We start from the raw sequence: 13,808 nt of genomic DNA, 5'->3' as shown, positions 1-13,808 counted from the left end.
CCCATCCCACTCTGCTAGCTAAAGTTTTTTTTTTTTTTTTTTTGATGTATTCTGAATTTCTCAGCAGAATTTGACTTCAGTGATGACCTTCGACCAAAATCACTGGTCGTCCTTATGCCATTTTATCTTATAGTTACTAAACAACCTTTCACAGAATCAATAATAAATGGTTAGGCACATATGCAGTGCTCATTAAAGATCTTTTGGAGGAATTAATTTCAAAGGATACTTGATGGCTTGTTAGCGAGAGGGTCCATTCATTAGGTTGGATTTCCCTGCTTTGATCCATCTGTTAACTAACATTAATGAACCCTTATTTATGAAAAGTTACACAGTGACTGATAATGCGCGAATAAAACCTAAACTATTACCAAGACTTAGTTCGTCTACTGCATATTGTTATTCATTTTCAAGACTGGTTTATAGTTAACATAACAACATTAGTACATTGACTCTGACTTCCCCTACAATTTAATCAGAATTAACGAAAGGTGTTTCTTTTTTTTTATATTCGAGGCCTTAGGAGGAGCTTCCTTGTATAAGCTGATATTTATATTTGAAACGAGGTTTGACTAACAGTTCTTTATAACTTGGCACTCAAACATTGTACATGCTCTGGACATAGCTTCGCGTTATAGAACAGGTTTTCCTACATGGTACTTTGGGGATTGGAAATGTGAATGGAATGAAAACTTCGTACTACAGAGTTTTCTAAGGGAAATATTACGAAGTATTTGTATTTTCGATCGATCGCAACCACAGAACTGATGACTGTTTAATTGTCGGTTAGTAAAAATATGCTTGACTACAATGCTAACCAAATAGAATGGCTTGGCTCAAGTATTACGGAATAGCATAACACATCTGTTCAGGAACGTTATTTACCTTCTGATATTTCCCAAGTGCTAAGGAACAACAGGCCTACACATTTTTCTGGGAACCTGCTGGATTCTGTGGTAACCGATGCCCCTGCTATACTTAGAATTTTACTGGAACATATGGATTTTTTTAAATACTGCGAGCACTATATTAAGTCAGAATATTCCCGGTACCTCAAATGAAAAAGAACACTTTTTTGCTAACGACTTATGCTACCAGGAAAGCAAATTCACATGATTTTACAGAAAGACAAATGTACGAAATTGATGCTGCATGACATTCCCTCTAGGATTTAACTCATCTCCTCTGACAGATGATGGCTCACCCCATCAAATTAACAGTTTAGAAAAGTTTAGATATTGATGCCAGGAACTTGTTCAGTAGGCTATAGGCTATGATGGCACAATCTCTCCCACTTGTAGGCCTGCTGCCTTTATTTCGATGGAGGAAATGAAGTTTACAAATTTGCGAGAGAAAAAAAAATAAAAAAGTAATTAAGTCAATTTTACTGAAGTAAAATGCCATATTTTTGGATTTAGCACATCTACAGTCTTATTTTGTGTGCATCTCTGCGAAAGAGTTTAAAAATATATTAGTTTCCAATATTATATTTTTCCATTTTCTATTAAAAACAACTGAAAGAAAACGAGTAATTTTAGCTGTAACTCAAATAAATCTTTGTCAAACCCACTATATGACAACGAAGCTCTCTCACAAAGTGAAAATAAAATTTAAGTCTACTATTGACAAGTCTATGAAAAAAAGATGATAACGCTTTTATGCTTCACGAAGCTAACTGTAAGCATACTATATTGATAATTCATCAAGACAATTAATTTTTCAATCTCATAAATATCCCGAAATACTCTTCGGGTGTAACGGGGCTTTGGACAACGAATAAAATCAATTGCTAACTTTACTGATTGCAGATGAAAGCAAATGCATACATGCAACACCAGATAACTTACAGTCAAATAATTAATCGAAGGATAAGAGATTTAGAATAAAATAGGCAGATGACTGGAACAAATTCTGGAGGGAGAGTATCGATATCTTACAACGACAAGAGTTAGCTACACTAGATATACGCAGTGAATTGATAAAGTGATAAGGTTTCTTGTGCCACTTGTAAATAACATTCATCCACAATAACAAAACGATGGCAAAATACTTCACTCTCAGTCTGGGTACACAGCTCTGGGTACAAGAATGAAATTTTTTGGGTTAAATGCAATGTGACTCTACAGAGAGACAGAGAGAGAGACAGAAAGACCATTATATTCCACTAAAGATAAGAATTTAATTTTAATGTATTTCTTAATCTAATATTCTAATTATATAGACCAGTTATTACAGCAATGATAGATAGATAGATAGATAGACAGATACACACACGCGCGCATATATATATATATATATATATATATATATATATATATATATATATATATATATATATATATATATAATATATATATATATATATATATATATATAATATATATAATAATATATATATATATATATATATATATATATATATATAATATATTAACATATATATATATATATGTAATATATATGAAAATACCTAAAAATACTTTTGGTTTTAAGCTGACTTTCTTATTTGAAGAAACTGCCCAAAATTTTGAAATGAAGAACTGTTCTTCATTTTACTAGATCATGTAAAAAAACTAAAAAGGAAAGACAATTTAGATAAATGCTGTTCCACGTTTTTATGAATTAACAGTAGATACCAAGAATAAAAGGATGATAGTAATTCGTAACGAAACAAAAGAAACATAGGAATACGCAGTTTATCAAGGTTTCTTTCTTTCTGTTCACTTGTAACTCAATATTATCATCAAATTCTCCTTTCTGGTTGTATATGTTGTTTTACTTGGGACTGATAGTATGCTCTCTCTCCCTCTCTCTCTCTCTCTCTCTCTCTCTCTCTCTCTCTTGATACATAATATATTTCCCGTTATCTAGCAAAAGATAGCGTTGCTTTGGACCATTGGTACTTTTGGAGATTCCACTTAAGGTCCGTTGCATTGACTGGCAAGGTCTCCCAAAGATAACACGAGGATTGGCGCTGAAGTCCAGTTTATTTTTAAATAGTAAAACTATCCATTTAAGAATAGTACGGACTACGCTTTGGTCGCGGAGTTACATAAAACAGGTGTTGTATTATTTGGTACAAAGTTCAACAACCTTGGACTGACGTTACTAACCGTTATTGTAAATGAGCCCAGTGTGAATATATACGTTATGTGTTTGGTAATCAGATCACACAAACCACCCCAGAACACGTCATCCATTGTGTGTAGTGTATGACAACTCAAGTTAAATATGATAAGAATATTCATGTCACCGTAACTTGCGAAAACGTCTCCTTTACGTCATATAAAACGTAGCTGACAGATTCTTCCATCAAGATTCTAAATCTTTGATTCCTTTTCTTTAGACTGCCAAGTTAACTCAATACCCCCACTGCCTTACTGACTATATTCTAAGCCCAAATGTGACGAGCAAATAGCGAATAGACTAACTATGTAAACAAACATTATGAAAAGTTCGAGGAAAAAAATTAAAATGAACTTATTACAAGCGAAATCGTTCTCACTTCTAGATATGAAATATTCAGCAGCTCCCAAGTACAAGAGTATGATCAGTGTTTTTTCCTTAGCTAACTAAAACTCATTCGTATTTGTGATATGAAAATAGTTTGCTCCAAATAAACGACAACACAGTCACATTTGTGTTATGGACAATAATAAGCGCTGAAGAAATTAAAACAGATGTGCATTGGACTGCACTATTCAAAACAAGCACATTTTATTGATGGAGGAGAGTTTGCTCTCAATCAACTAAAAGACAGGAAAGTGTTTGTGTGAGCAATAGTTTGCTCTGAATTCCCAACATAGACACAGGGTTTGCTTTCAATTAACTAAAAGACAGGAACGTGTCTGTTTGAGCAATAGTTTGCACTGAACTTTCCAAAACATAGACACAGTGTTTGCTCTCAATTAACTAAAAGACAGGAACGTGTTTGCACTGAACTTTCCAAAACATATACACAAGGTTTTCTCTCAATTAATTAAAAGTCAGAAACTTGTCTGTGTGAGCAATAGTTTGCCCAGAACTTTCCAAAACATAAACACAAGGTTTTCTCTCAATTATTTAAAAATCAGAAACTTGTTTGTGTGAGCAATAGTTTGCTCAGAACTTTCCAAAACATAGACACAAGGTTTTCTCTCAATTAATTAAAAGTCAGGAACTTGTCTGTGTGAGCAATAGTTTGCTCAGAACTTCCAAACACAGACACCAACGTGTCATGAACAACAGAGCTCTTTACTATTCAAATAAAAAAGGCACATTTGAGTTATGAATAAAACTTTGCTCTGACGAACCAAAACACCAGAATATTTATGAAATTTGTGACAGGGACAATTGTTGACATGAGCTATCCAGAACATAGGCATATTTGTGCTACAGACAATAGTTCTGAACTTCACTTATAAACTAATACACTTACCTTAAGGACTGTATATACTTTTTTACAAGTACCATGCAAAGACTAACACAAAGTCCTTTTCTGGCTGAGAAACTAAGAGGGAGTAAAGGGAGGAACAATAGCGGAGCTTAGTTACCAAGGAAGCAGATGTCTTTTCTGCTAGTGAAAGACAGGTTATAATATTTGGTGAAAACAGAAGGAAGATCATTCCAACGCTAAGCAGGAGAAGAGGAAGAAAAAATAGTTGTTGAACTAATATAAAAAAAGGAGAGATTGACTTTCTCCTCACTGAACAAAATATATTGAAATAATTGTACTACAGACAATAGTTTGCTCTCAGCTAGCCAAAAAACACAATCACATTTGTGCTATGAACAAATGTTTGCTCTTTATATTCAAAATTCAGGTACTTTTATGCAATAAAACATTTTGTTTTATGGACAGCAGTTTCCCCTACAGTACACAACCATTCTTACAAAACAGAGCACGGATTGGTTTAACTACCTAAAGCCTGAGAATAATATTCATTATTAACAATTTTCTGTTTATGAGAAACCAATTCACAAGAGCATGTACGAAGTACACAAATCTTTGTTCTCAATTAATGCAAAGAAATTCGATAAAATTGTTGTATACGTAGCTAATAATACCCAATCACTTGCCTCTTGGCTTTTAGTAAATATTCAAGGCGAGGAAATCATTTGCTTGCTCCTGAACTCTCTTGTGATATGGAAAAGTGTTTGCTCATAACTAATTAGCACTTTAATCGCATTTGTGATATGAAAAAATTCTTTTCAATATATATTAAAAGTACCTGAGAACATTCGAAACGGGAAGGAAGGTTTGTTTTCGCACAGCAAGAACATAATGCGTTTGAGCTGATTACCGACTATATTTTGTTTATGCCGGAGATGGTTCCCTCTTAATTTCTGATTTACTTATCAGATAAAAACATGCAAGTTTTTTTTTCTTTTGTACCATAAAATTTGTTTTAGGGTTATGCTTATCATACCAAAAGTTATCTCTGAAATGCAAGTTAGTGTCTTGTAGGTTTCATCAAAATAGTATAATAAACTGGAAGAAACGATGTTTTCAAAATTTAAAAACGAGGACATCTAGTAGAGCTTTCTAGCCATCTCTACGGAACTTTATTATAGCATTTAAACCAAAAATATAAGGTCATTTCTTGAACATTAATTTGATAATAAATTTCATATATTATCTGTGATTGTGAATATCTTCCCAGAAGAATGAACATTTTTCAGCAAACTTTGGCTCTACTCTCGCAGGTCTTGTTCTTGCATTCAAATAGTACACTGAATGTTGCTTATTGTACATTTTTTTACTGTTAATAATATTTTGTTGCTCTGATTTTTTTTACTGGAAAATGGAAACATCCTCTTCTTGCACCTTAGCTATACAAAAGTGGTAGCTTTGATGCAATGTACAGTAGAATACTGTGACATTCTTGATAACCTAAATTCATCTGAATCTCCAGTTTTCAACGAAGTTTTATTATTATTATTATTATTTTATTATTATTATGTGTATTATTATTATTATTATTGTGTATTATTATTATTATTATTATTGTATCTACAATATGTGTACTTTTATCTGGAATTTGCCATAAGCCATCAACTTCCAAAACAAGCTTCCACAGACCAGAATGAACAAAGGTGAAACAGAGTAAAGGAGGTTAGGAATAGCATAGCGAAATACCGATGAAAATGACAAACGAATATAAGCCAATCGACAAACTTGAAGACTTGTGACAGAAAAACAGAGCGGTTGATGCAAAGCACCTTAAAGTACCCCAGGATCCTGAAGTACCCCAAAGTCTCTCACGGACGTTCGAGCACCAACATCTAGGAAGATAGTGATATGCTATATCAGCGGTTCATCATCCAATGAACGCGGTTCTTATCTAATTAGGTTTGCATTAGGAGCCTTGATCATTGTAACGGCTTCGTCGTCAGCTTGAACTTGTAGATTTTTTATTTATCGTGCAGTTTTGTTAATGCTTTATAGCAAGAGTAACTATGAGGGGAAAAGTTTGTATTTCATAGAACGTTTCTCTAGTATGGTCATAACAGTTTTCCTTACGTAACTTACTATGTATTACGAGACTCTTCAAGAGATTATTGCAACATAATTTTTGACCGGTTTCATCTGCCTAACGTCTACTCTTTTTTTTTTTTTTTACAGGTATATCTATAACACGCTTGTAAACAAAGATGCTGGCGTCATCTAAGTTAATGCTGAGAGGTTGGCAACAATGTCTTACGAAAGCAGTTAGGACGAAAGCCATCGATCATCACCTTGCACGTGGAAAACAAATTGCAATTTTGGGAAGGTCCAAGAATTTATCCACTCCTAACACAAGGTAAGTGCGACAGAGCGTCTTAGATGAAAAATGTTAATCGATATCTAAAATCTCTTAACCAATACAAACGGAAATAAATTAGAGACTAATTGCTGTTAATTACATGACATTTAGTAAGTAACACGACATCTCCAATAATACAAGTCAAAGATCTGAGAATTTTTCCAATTATTTTCAATAAACTTTCTATATCTTAGAGCTATTTCTATGATATCAACAAAGTACATGAGAACTTTTAATTACTTTCAGTCTAAGATAGCTCCTGCTATCAAAAGATACTGAATATCAAGCAGTACTTGTCTCAACCTAAGAGCATTACTTTGTAAGTTTCGGACATTTAAAAATATTTATGTAACAAAAAGATAACTGAAACACAAATTTCATTTAATGGGTCTTTTTTTCATAACGTTATTTTTTTATTGCGGTATGCATAATGCTTGCACATTCCCGCTGAGCAACTTCAAATAGACCATTGAATTTTTGTCTCGTAATCCTCAATGGAATATGTATTGTCCAAAATTGTGAGAACAGTAAAGAACATTCGTTACAATGAGTACAGTTCAAAATAACATATCTTAAGGTATCTACAATGTCATTTTGTGCTTGATGTAAATGATGTTTTATATTCACTGTGAGGCATAGGCCAGCATTTTTGTGAAGACCCACTCTGGAATACTGGCTTTGAAGGGAAGTGAGTGATGTAATCAAGGAATATAATGAAGGGAACAAGCACAGCACACGGACAGGGGGTCTGGAATATGTATTTAACTCTGTCCAACCTCTGGAACCCGAACACTTCCGCCAAGCATTTGAATTATTCATGCAGTAAGTAACTTGGCCTATCAGATTTTTTGTCAAATGTCTTGAATGGCTACATAAATACATGACAGTTACTGAATCCATCAGATTTTAGTCAAGTGTCTTGTATAGCTACATAAACATATGATATTACGGGACAAGTGCATCACGGAGGAATTACTTCTCATTGATTTTAACTATCACAATATTCCCCAAGCCAACCTGACCTAAAGTAACCTAGGTAACCTTATAGCCACCTCCAGTCACAGTACTACTGATCCCTAACTTGACTGTTTCGCATTCAACCCAGTACTGCTAAAAAGTATATCTTTTAGCCGTGGTGTCATAAATACTTATCTTTTATTTACGATTACTGACTGGTACTGGATCCCAGTTCGTTTACATATTTGTCACGCCATATTAACCAAGTTTACACTGGAAAGGGTAATCCATAGCAGAGTAGTTAAGTTGCACGAATAAAAAAGTTTTAGCATTCAAGTATGCGAAAACTTTCCATATTCAACTTTTGGTTCACTTGCAACTAACAACTGGTCTTTTATTAACAAATTTTATAGGTATTCGATAACTATAAACCCTGATACAGTTACACACCTGTTGTGGTGCTTTGTTGATAATCAGCAGGTTTCTGGGACTAGAGTTGTAAGGTCTCCAAGAAACCATAATCTGTTTGGTCTCCTTTTTACATCCATTCTGACCTAACCAGTAGTTTTTATTCCAGCAATTGTATGTACCTTATATTGTGTTAGGGAGCTCAGAGACTTATAATGATAAGAGTTCTCTTAAAATTTCAAGTTCATTCTAGGGCAATTCTCAAACGTTACGGCAATAAATAATGAATTTTTTCAGACACTTGGAAGTTCTGCAACTAAGATAGTCACTGAATTCTGCATGCTAATTTGGAGGTTCAATGCTTAAAATCATATCCCAATAACATAAGATGCATGCAGCCTCATATCTAGGCAAATATCAGTCTGTAATGTTGTCCATGGTAACAAATCTCTGTTACATTATAGTGAGACTTGGATCTCAGATGTTAGTGGCCAATTAAGCTGAAACGAAGACTTTTCTTGAAAATTTTTCTTGACTGTCTTTCCTACACATACTCAAAGTTTGATCACTTTGGTATACTCTTCAAGTGCATTACTCAGTCGCCATACCTCTAACAGCTATATAAAATTACATGGATTTTGAGTAATTGAGAAAGAAAATCTTCTCGTGAAATTGAAAGTCCTTCCATCAATTTACAGTTTACCCAATCGCAACATTAATATGTAAATACTGATTTGCGGCAATAAAGAGAGAAGCGTAAGGACTAGCTCAACTTTTCTTCATGGACATGCGGCTTGCAAACTGAAAATCTCTAGATAATTAAACCTTCTTTGTGAAGTTCTCAAGTAATTAGACAGAAGTTAAAGGTGATAATCTGCTAATTGGTAGGGAAGGGAGCAGTGATGGTAACGTTATATTCAACAAATCAATGACGCCAAGAATTTTAGAAAGTTTTCAAGCTTGTAGCTTTACCGATTCTTATTTGCCTGCATTAGAGCACAGCACATTAACAGCAATCTCTTGTCCTTAGACTTTGTATTCCCAAGTCCATAGTTTCCACCAAAATTTTAAAGTACCAAGTATGCCGCTTATTATTAGAGCTTGTACAAGTAATGGTAGAAAATCGAGATGCATTAACCGAAGTGTAGGGATACTGCATGTGTTAACATTTAAGTGTATCCGGCTGATGGCAAATAAATCCTTCTAACTTAATAAATCCTTTTAACATTAAGACTTGAAGAAAGATGTACTCTATGTATTCTAGAGTTCACTAGAGTTCACTATTAAAGTAGAGTCTACTGTGTGGCACAAAGCAAACAGGAAATTATCTAACTTTCAAGAATGACATTTAAAAGCCATTCAGATACCATAAATTAGACGACGGCTACTCAGTTTTTTCAGTTGTCACTAGATCAAGGTACCCTTACGTCACCGTGGGCTAAGGAGAAAGCGATTCATTGTTTATACTGGTATCCTCACTAGGTTCCGCAGAACGTGCACGATTTTAATGTGTGACTCTCAAGATGTTAAGTCTTTATACAAGAATTTGCTCATGGATTTTCAGATAAAAAAGTTCTGGTTTAATTAAAATTTTTGCTATGTTTCGCACTCACAAATAAGCTTGTGCATAAATTTATTTACATGAATAGAGTTTCATATGCGTATGCATAACTGTTCTGTCAGTTAGAAAATACACTCGAGCACAAACACCAAGTAACTGTATCCTACACAACTCATATTTCAAATTTGTAACCTAACTATATTGCAACACTTTTGTTTCATATCCTCGCCGAGGAAGAACCAAAGAACAGCTTTCTTTACACATTTGTGTGTGTTTAGAAAGAGAGTGTTTGTATATTTCATTATTTTTACTCTATTCTTTCGTTTTAGAAAAGCACCAAACATGAGAACTGTTGTTCGAAAAAGAGCTGATTCATTCTGGTACTGTCAGCTGCCAAATTATAAAATAGACTTTGAGGTAAGATTATATTGTCTTTTGTTGCTTCGAAAACTATCAGAAAACATGTTTATCTGAATCATCTGAAGTCTTTCGGGATAATCTAGTCAAGATAACTGATATGGTCTTTAAAAATAGTGAGTCAGTACAATCAGGAAAAACAAATACTCTGAGAATATTGAAAATGGTTGAGTGTATATTAAATTTAGCTTCTGCTTTAGTGAAGAAAAGATCATCATATACAATGAAGACGATACTCATCTCGAAGTGTTATAAACTATTATCAAAACTGCAATTGTTTCTTAAACTCTCTTCTAATATCAAAGGTTATAAGTTGATTGACCTTAAAATCCCATTGTTCTGTTTCAACAGGTTCTGTCTAACGAAGATACTTTCACAGACGATTGCTCGTCTGTACTTGACAAGGGATTCCAAGAGACAGACTCTTTGCCATGGAAAGCGAGAGTCATAAGAAAAGAACCAACTGTTCACTGTCCTGTCCTTGGAGTTAGTAAGTCTCACCCTCATCAGTGCAGACTTAACATGATGTTCAACCATGCAGTAACCGATGGCACTAACTTGCGATTTTTAAATTCTTGCCTTCTTCAGAGCCTGAACTGCGTTCTTAGTGGACTTTCTCCGGATGAAACCGAATTGGGTATCTTTGAAAATAACAAAGACTTTGAGAAACTACTGCAAGAAAGAGAAAGGAAGTTATTAGAGGATCCTACTAAGATAAATTCGATCAGATTTTCGCTGCCACTGCTTGGTGAGGAACCAACTTTAATACAATCATTTCCCCGACCAGATGTTTCTCGTCCAACTACGAGCTACATCCGGCGTTCTGTTGACTCTTTGGTAATGAAAGGATTATTATCTAAATGTTCTCAGAAGGGGGTAACATTTAACTCCTTCTCAATGGCAGTTTGCAATGTAGCCTTAGCTGAACTGATGCGGGAAGCAGGTTCGCAAAGAGATACTTTTAAGTTATACATTCTTCTCTTCGTCACTTCACGACGATATAGGTCAGCAAAGAAACACCTGATTGGTAACTACACCACGTCCTTAACTTACAAATCCGAGGTGCCCCGAAATCCCAGAGATTCCTTCTGGGAATACTGCAAGAGAATAGACTCTGAACTTCACTCCCACTATAAAGAGGAAGGACTACTCTTAGACCAGATAGTAGTGCAAAAAATGATGGATGCTGAGCATGGCCCATTCAACTATACGGACAAACCAAGACCTGTCTCTCACGATTATACTCAAAATCATATGGCCGATATCACGAAAGGATTTGCCATAGAAGGAAGGTACGTACAGGTTATGGATGTGATTCCATACCAAAGAATCCATAACTTTAGGAATGCCCTTGTGCAGGAAATTTATACCTTCAAAGGTAAAACCAGCTACAACTTCTGTTATGCTGATAACTACTTCAGTAGAGAAACCGTAAATCTGATTGCTGATAGAATTTTCCATCTCTTTGAAGTTGTAGGAAAATAGTAAGTACTGACTTATGAGTGCAACTTGGATACAATGAATTTTGAGTTATTGCTATGGGAGAAATTTAAAACATTCTAATTTAGTGATTGCATGAATATAGTATAAACTTACACTGAAGAGTTCACACTCATTTGCCCGTGACTTAAAGGCATATCTATGAAGAGCTTCAGCTGATTTATGAAAATCGTTGTATAACCATTTATATTTATCTTCATCAAATAAAGCTTCATATATCTTCACCTCATCATCCTCTTATTTCTTAACTATTCTTACCTTCCTACATCCAAAACACTTCTTGCTGACTCCATAACCACATTATGAATTTTAAACACTTCATTTACTCCCTCAACTTCTGTGCCTTTAACCTTAGCCCATTTTTCATCCGCTTTCTCTCTATGTCTTTCAAAGATGATATTTGTATACCTTGTAATAACGTTGCCCATATGGAATTATAAATGGTAGGTGCGGCTACCTTGATCTTAATTCGAATATATGCATTTTTCGATTGACACATGGCTGACAGTCGACAAACTGTTCAGTCACATATACAAATTAAGTATACCTTAGTTTTTCCAGACCACTGAGCTGATTAACAGCTCTCTAGGGCTACCCGAAGGATTATACTTATTTTCGTGGCTAAGAACTAATTGGTTGTGGCAATGGGACCTACAGCTTATTGTGGAACTGAACACATTATGGAGAAATTAATTTCTATCACCAGAAATAAATTCTCTAACTCTTCATCAGCCGGCCGGGGAATTGAACTCCGGCCTGTCAGTGACAGTCTGAAGCTCAACTGACTCAGCCAACAAAGGGCAGTCACATATATATATATATATATATATATATATATATATATATATATATATATATATATATACATATATATACATACATATATATATATATATATATATATATATATATATATATATATATATATACAGTATATATATATTTATATATAGATATATATATATATATATATATATTATATATATATATATATATATGAGTATATATATATACTATATATATATATATATATATATATATATTTTGTATAAGAATTTCCCCTATCAGTAGGTGGCTCTGAAAGTAATATTGGTCAGAGCCTTCATAACTATTTTACGATTACACTGCTTTCCGCATACTGTTTTCTGTCCAGGTTATGAATTAAGATTCAGTATTGTAATGCTGTGCTAAAGCGACTGTTTATCATTTTTTCCAAATACAACGATCTTTCAGTTTTTTAAGAAGAATTCATTTTAAAAATTTACCGGTGGTTTTTTCTATTTTCACAAAAGTGATAGATCATCCTTAACATGAGGCTTTAAAGAACTTTGCAAATTTACTCTCGCATTCTGTAAGGAATTACAAAGATACGAGAAGAAGAATTTGACAAAATGATATTTCCTTCAAATGGATGAGCCTACCCAGTATCAAGTGGCGATACGCATATATTGATCTTTGTAATCTCTCTCTTAACTGCTTTTTATTAATCCATCATCTCTTATTTTGAGAGAATAACTAAAAGGTGAGCTCCTAATTTAGCCAGATTCAGCGTCTCTAGGGTAGTTTCTGCTCGCCGTTTTTCTCTCTTGACTACGTCTTATATTGTTTCATCCAACCTCTTCATTCAACTCTTTTATGCATTCTGAAGCTGCTTTAAAATTGTTGGAGAGGTCATCTACCTTCCGGGATACAGGGTACCAAAGCAATGATATGCTGCTTTTCGTGCACTGCCCTTTCCCGTACACAAACAAACAAACCCTCCCTTTATGCCTGTTGAATCCACTATGGCTGCCATAATGTAAAATTTCACTGGCGAGTCCATCAATAGCCAGTGGGTTTTCCTAGTTCAGTATTTATGTGCCTTCCTTATATCTTCACCGTTATCTCCAAAACCATTCTTAGATTTTTATAAATTACTTCAACACCTGCATCATTCAGCTCTGTTTTTTTTTTCTACATTATGTACTTTTAATCTAAGACCTATTTGCTTTATAACCTTCTTCTCAACGTTCACTTTCATTGAGATAACCCCTGCTAAAATTATTTCTCACATTCTCCACTAAACGTATTGTCTTTAAACTTCTCACATTATTTCTCCCTAGCATCTCTATTCTTCTTTTTGTGTTATTCTACCTGATTACTCCTTGCTTCTTGGAATTCTGCATCACTATGCCACCATC

General features: G+C 34.2%; 1 protein-coding gene across 1 annotated transcript; it reads left to right on the top strand.

The window, feature by feature from the left end:
• Nucleotides 1-7,474: 7,474 nt before the first annotated feature.
• LOC136832244 (uncharacterized) lies at nucleotides 7,475-11,857 on the top strand. The gene is made up of 3 exons (XM_067093109.1): nucleotides 7,475-7,607; nucleotides 10,041-10,128; nucleotides 10,480-11,857. The coding sequence occupies exons 1-3, from the start codon at nucleotides 7,603-7,605 to the stop codon at nucleotides 11,611-11,613; spliced, it is 1,227 nt and encodes a 408-aa protein (XP_066949210.1). The 5' UTR covers nucleotides 7,475-7,602; the 3' UTR covers nucleotides 11,614-11,857.
• The last annotated feature ends 1,951 nt before the right edge of the window (nucleotides 11,858-13,808 follow it).

The sequence above is a fragment of the Macrobrachium rosenbergii genome, chromosome 49, assembly GCF_040412425.1.
Source record: "Macrobrachium rosenbergii isolate ZJJX-2024 chromosome 49, ASM4041242v1, whole genome shotgun sequence".
Taxonomy (NCBI): domain Eukaryota; kingdom Metazoa; phylum Arthropoda; class Malacostraca; order Decapoda; family Palaemonidae; genus Macrobrachium; species Macrobrachium rosenbergii.
The sequence above is the reverse complement of the archived record's forward strand: the minus strand, read 5'-3'. Positions and strand labels throughout refer to the sequence as shown.